Genomic DNA, 6,000 nt, shown 5'->3' with positions numbered 1-6,000 from the left:
TTGTTAGGTAAAGTCAGAGTCAAAGCAAATACAAGTATGCAAAAATGCAGTTGCGCCAATTGCTCAGCTACCCAAAAAAACACTTTTCACACTAACTAAGTCTCTTTGAAGTTTGAAGTTTGAACTCGTTTTTTTTTTGTCCCTCAAGTCCTAGTGGGGATACCAAGTCACAGTCGGCAAGAATGTCCAATAATGTATAGCCCTACCTTTTAGTGGGGTTGCAGGCTACGGTAGAGGGTGGCTGTGGGATAGGTTTGAGGGTTGGAGCTTGCAGGAGGTAGTCATGGGGAAATAGGGGAAGAAGAAATCAATTGCAACTTTCATTAGAGACTTTATCAGTACATTATTGGAGTTTAATTTTCTGGTTTAGCATTCTCAAAGTTGTATGTATTTAATTGCACATAAGTAAATTAGTTTATATGAATCATGGTTATGTTGGTATAGCATGTATAGTGTATTTTATTCACCAAATTATGTCCCAATTATTTAAAAGGCCTCACTTTGAACCTAATTTATTTGTAACAGATAGTTAATCATCCTTAAATTACTAGGCTAATCTGCTTTTTTTTTGGGGGCAAATATGCAAATATATGCATATGCCTTGGTGTAATATTTCTCACGTTTTGTTGTGTGTGTGAATTTTCAACATCTTGAGTACGTACTTTCCACACGGCACACAAATCGCGCTGAGATGCCAAATAACAACGAAACTTTTGCCTCTGCTGACTTCCTCAGAAACAAAATGATGAATATATATATATATATATATATGTAATATGAATTGAATTAAGAAGCTTCTGGGCTATTAACTCACAACCAAGTTCGTTGCAAGTTTTCAGTTGACTTGACTTCGGATCGATAAGAAATTTACAAATGAAGCTCTGTACATATTCCAAATATATACAAAATCCCATCCATGTGAATTTAGATTCGAAACCTTATCTAGTGCTGCTAGACTAAATAGTTGTACTGATTGAGAAGGGTAATATATTTTTTTTTTCCGACATTACCTAGAAACCTTCAGGAGAGACGAACGATGGAGGCTCAGCTGATTGTGGATCTTTCAGCATTTCATTCCGAGATAATTCTAATTATTTTGGGAAAATTTTCATTCGAAGACAAAAATTGCATTCTTGTGGGTGTTTATTTTTTCCGACATTACCTAGAAACCTTCAGGAGAGACGAACGATGGAGGCTCAGCTGATTGTGGATCTTTCAGCATTTCATTCCGAGATAATTCTAATTATTTTGGGAAAATTTTCATTCGAAGACAAAGATTGCATTCTTGTGGGTGTTTATTAGATTTCCGTACGTAAATAATAAAGTAATGATGTGAGACATATGAATGAACAACAATATATCATCACGTTTACACATACAGTTTTACTGTAACTTAGAGGTTTAAAATGGAAATATAGGAAGCCTATGATGACAAGTTAGGTACATGGATAGATGAATCAGTATGCCCTGATAAGAGATTTCCACCATTTGATTGATTTTCATTCACATCAATAATGTTCTCCACTGCTGAGTTGTGTTGCATATCATTTGCATCATGTAAACCTCCTATAGCTGTCTCATCAGGAGTATCCATAGCATGTACTCTGGATGTTCTTTGCTTAAAAGGATGCGAAGTGAGATCTTTCTTGTCAAAATGCTTTGCCAATTCAACCATTTTGCACCGAAATGAGTTCTCAGAATGAATCGTGGTCCTCAAAGTAGGCCATTGTGAGCAAAGGAAACGGTACATGTACATCAAAAGTGAAAACATGGAGACTACACCTGCGATGATGAAGAGTCCCCCGAAGCTGTACACATGAAGGCTTCGACCGTCTGAAGAAATTTTGGCACTTTGATCATCACAGATGGTTTGGTTTCCGAAGTACTTCTCCTCAATTGAATCCATCTTAGATTTATCTTGAGTGACATTCAAGATTGCCCTTGACATGTAGGAGACTAGAGGAGACCCTCTTGGGAAGGCCTGATTTATTAGAAGGCAAAAAAACAATTTAGCATATGGATATAGGAAATGGAACCATTGTTTGCAGTATTGTACACTCTGGTTTTTATGGATAACAATACAATCAAAGAAAATTAAGACAGAGAACTCACAAAGCCGAATCCGTCAGTTTTGTAGGTTGGTCCAACCATGGTGTACTTGGAACAATTCTTTGCAATGAACAGTTTAAGGTAAGGGATTTCATCGAAAATTGCAGCAACTCCACCATTGTTGGTTCCTTTGGATAGTGCAAGGTTATAGTCCTCAACGGTTACATAAGCTTTCAACTTGGACTCTTCAAACCTTAAATTCTCCATTAGAAACCCTTTAATAAATGAATTCTTTTGATATCCTATATTATAACCATTCCTTTTGATCTCTCTTATATCAGTAAATACAGGCTGCAATCTCTGCACTGTTAACATTGAGGCTAAACTTGCAGTGTAACTCTGTGTCAGGATAAGAACCACAAAAACCCAAATGACGAGCACTAATCTTGACAAATTGTTCACCACTTTCTCCCCTATAGCATTACAAAAGCATTATTAATTAGACCACAAGCTTCATTGAGAATTTTGAAGAAAACAAATGCTTTGGTATAAGGAGAAGAGAACTTACTATGAGCAAAGACAAGAGTTGAAAAGGAGAACGACAATATCACGCCAAGTTGTTGTTGTGGTGGACCTCTAAACTCGGAGTTTACCCGGTGTTCAAGAACCCATATCACAAAACCTGTAAATATGAAGGCTGCCCCAGTTGTCAGCCAAAGATCCAAACTTAACGGCTTCAAGAAAATCCAAATATTGTCTCTTTCATTATTTTCCACCAAAACTACCATTGACACTCCTGACTCTGAATAGGGCAATGTAAAATCTACATACAATGAGCGGTTAGCTACAATTGTTGTGTCTCCCACCACAGCATCATACTTCTGCATTTAAATCACCAATTGAAAAGTACATTAGAGAAGGAGATAGGGAGAAAGAGAGGATGACCATTAATTTACCCCGTAAAATAAAACTTACCCCTTCTTTGATTTGGCAAAGAAGATCATCATATGTCCCGTTGAAGCTTAAGAAGTCATGGGGAAGTGGAAATGGTAGTTTAGCCAGTGCAGCAAAGAAGACATCAGCAGCAAATCCCGATATACTTTCGTTTTGCATTTTTAGGAATTCATTAAAACCTTCTTTAATTGGAACTCCAATCCTCAGTTTCTTTGTTGCAGGTTGGTCTGTAGTGTCCCCTGGCCAAATTGGTTGCTTGAGTCTTCTCTTTACATCAGATTTTTCTGCTTCACTATTGTCATACTTGAGCTGCCTTGACAGCCCTTTTTGTTTGTCAATCCAATATCCAATAATCCTTTCTTTATTGCCAATCACATTGAATATCTCAAAGGTTGAAGGTTCTAACTGTCTCTTGACCAACTGGAAATTCCCAGTTAGGCTTTGAAATTTTGAACTTGGGATTGTTTCAAGAAGATCTTTACCCATGTTACTGGTTTCCAAGCTTGCAAGATTAACGACTCTACTTGTGTTATGCTTCATAGAGCTAGAACTTGTTGTTCCCACTTTCTCCACCGCCATTGCAAGTGCCCAAACTGTATCATATGCCCATAATCCAAAGAGGTTTAGGCCTGCTGTCATCTTGTTTGGTTGTTTCCATCTTGACTGAAAGTCTTCAAGATCTTTTGTCATTGGGATATATGGCCTTACTCCCAACACACCTTCCATTGAATCCATGGTTGTCGAATTCACAGGATCTAAAAAAGTTGATAACCCTTCGGTGACAATCCAGGCATACCCTTCACTCATCATACCTGCCTTATTTGCTAGTATAAAGAATTTGGACCCAAGGGAGGCAGTCATATGCACCAGAAATATTCTAGTTGAATTTGAGTTTAACCTGCGAAGCTCCCTTAGAATTTCAGCGTCATTAGAAGATGGAGGAATGACACTTCTGTAAGGTACTCGAGCACCAACCTCCTGTATAGCGTCCACCAGATATGGAATTAAATCATTGCCATAATCGGTGTCTTCATAGACGAGAACAACTTCCAACCAGCTATAAGCTTCAATGACGGCAGCTATGGCTTTTACTTGAGCAGAGTCATCGAAGGCCGTCCGGACAAAAAAAGGGCTACGAGATGGAGAAAGAGAGGGACTGGTGGCAGAGAATGAAATGATGGGAACCTTAGCCTTTCTGCCAAGCTCCATCACAAACTTCGCTTCTGCTGACCTTTGAGGTCCAATGATGGCCTGCACTTTTTCTTTCTTCATCATATACCAAGCTGCATGAATTCAACAGACAAATGGTGAATGAATAAAATTAATTAGCTAAGATCGAAAGGCTGAGTGTGTGTGTGTGGTGAAAAATAATTTGCTGGAAAGAAGGTAGTGTATAATCCACCTTCAGATGCTGCAGTAACAATATCATCCGCTGAATCGCGGGAGCGAAGATCAAGCCTTGTTCGATAATGAGCATGCTTAGCATAAAAATCTGAGATTGCCATGGTCATACAGCTCTCTGCAGTCGCTCCAACAGAGGAATTCAAGTCCAGAACTACCCCGACTGGTATTCGTATCACCTCCTTTGCCATTGAAAGCTGGATACTCCCAAGCCCGGCCAACGAAAGAATGAAGAAGAAAGATAGAATGTCCTTCTGGTTTGTCATCATTGTTAAGCTACCTGGGTTTGTCACATGCACTCTCACGTATATTTAAATTACTGTCTTTCTCTTTCGTTTTGCCTACTCTTTTTAGCTTTAAACCTTATGTACGATTTGTGTTCCAAGCTCATCCTTAATAGGAGTTTGAGAAAATGGGCAAGCATTTGGTCAACACTCATAAATGTTGATTCAATTTGCATCGCATATTGATAACTCGAGACAAGTCAATAGTCTCCTTCTAAGTACCATTCAAGGATGAGAAAACACCATTTTCCTTGTTTTGACGGAGTAAACTGAACATGAATTGACTAATGTAATGTAATCGTGCACTAATTTTTGGGTAAATTACTCAAATGGTACTCAAACTTATACCCGATTTATATTTTGGTCCCTCAATTAAATTATTTATTCAAATGTCCATCAACTCTATATTAATTGCTATGTTGATCCTATTGTTACATTATATTAATGTTGCCGTCAAATGTAAGGGTAAAACTGTCCATACACTACTACATTTTACACTTTGCGCGACGAAGGGACTTTCGTCGCACATAATTATCGCGACAGAATATTCGTCGCGCAAAGATTGTGAAGAAAGACTTTGCACGACCAAATAATTGACTTCGTCACGCAAAATGGTGCGACGTAGCACCTTCGTGGCAGAAAAGTTGTAGGGACAAAGCGACGGTGCGACACACGAATTTTTGCGACGAAATGTAACACCCGACCCATTTATTTTCCTAATTTAATTTAATTAAGGGAAAATATTAATTTACTCTTGGGTTAAGGGTAAATTTTGGTCACTTTCGTATCTGGGAAGATTTTGGGACCGTGAGTGGTGTGGTTGCGTAGGTCGTACTAAGACGAAATAAATCGGAGATTTAACGGCTTTGGCGATCGAACTTGTTTGTAATTATTTCAGTAAGTTTGGGGTAAAATCAGATTTTCACATTTACCCCTCACTTTTCTCTCTCTTCCTCCCGCGTCTTCCCCTTCCTTGCAATTCTCCTCCCGTCACATTCACCGATCGGAAACCTCCTCACACCGACCACCCGTCCGCGAGACGGTCCGTCGAACCATCTCTCTCTCCCGCCCGTAATCCCGGAAAATGCCGTGGCGGAATTGATGGAACTTCCCGCTCGATCTCTCTCCTCCGCCACCATTTCCGACGGGTAAGGTGAGGTTTCTCATCCATTTTATGTGTTCTAGCTGGCTGTGGGATAGGTTTCGATAGATTTGCGTTAAATTCTTAAATTGGAAACTTAGGTTTTGGCGGATTTCAATTTGAAATTCCGCCACTTGCCGTCCGATTTGGACGTTGCTGTAGTTGAAAAAG

At 39.1% G+C, this 6,000-nt stretch overlaps 1 protein-coding gene across 1 annotated transcript; it reads right to left on the bottom strand.

Annotated features, from left to right (window-relative positions):
- Positions 1-1,340: 1,340 nt before the first annotated feature.
- Positions 1,341-4,726, bottom strand: LOC103323409 (glutamate receptor 2.8-like). Its single transcript, XM_089044700.1, has 5 exons — positions 4,406-4,726; positions 3,025-4,286; positions 2,618-2,930; positions 2,113-2,522; positions 1,341-1,981 (listed from the first exon to the last, which is right to left on the bottom strand). Exons 1-5 carry the CDS (start codon positions 4,671-4,673, stop codon positions 1,424-1,426), a joined length of 2,811 nt encoding a protein of 936 aa, XP_088900826.1. The 5' UTR covers positions 4,674-4,726; the 3' UTR covers positions 1,341-1,423.
- Positions 4,727-6,000: the final 1,274 nt, after the last annotated feature.

This window comes from Prunus mume, linkage group LG2, assembly GCF_029339155.1.
Source record: "Prunus mume cultivar Tortuosa linkage group LG2, ASM2933915v1, whole genome shotgun sequence".
NCBI classification, from domain to species: domain Eukaryota; kingdom Viridiplantae; phylum Streptophyta; class Magnoliopsida; order Rosales; family Rosaceae; genus Prunus; species Prunus mume.
Note: the sequence above shows the minus strand (reverse complement) of the source record. Positions and strands in the feature narration are given on the sequence as shown.

What these genes read in the sequence shown, in the direction of transcription:
- LOC103323409 (XM_089044700.1), bottom strand. Translation starts at nt 4,673, where the DNA reads ATGATGACAAACCAGAAGGACATTCTATCTTTCTTCTTCATTCTTTCG. An exon ending in AACTCTTGTCTTTGCTCATA is followed by an intron (nt 2,523 to 2,617) that starts GTAAGTTCTCTT and finishes GTAATGCTATAG; the next exon opens with GGGAGAAAGTGGTGAACAAT. An exon ending in AAACTGACGGATTCGGCTTT is followed by an intron (nt 1,982 to 2,112) that starts GTGAGTTCTCTG and finishes CTAATAAATCAG; the next exon opens with GCCTTCCCAAGAGGGTCTCC.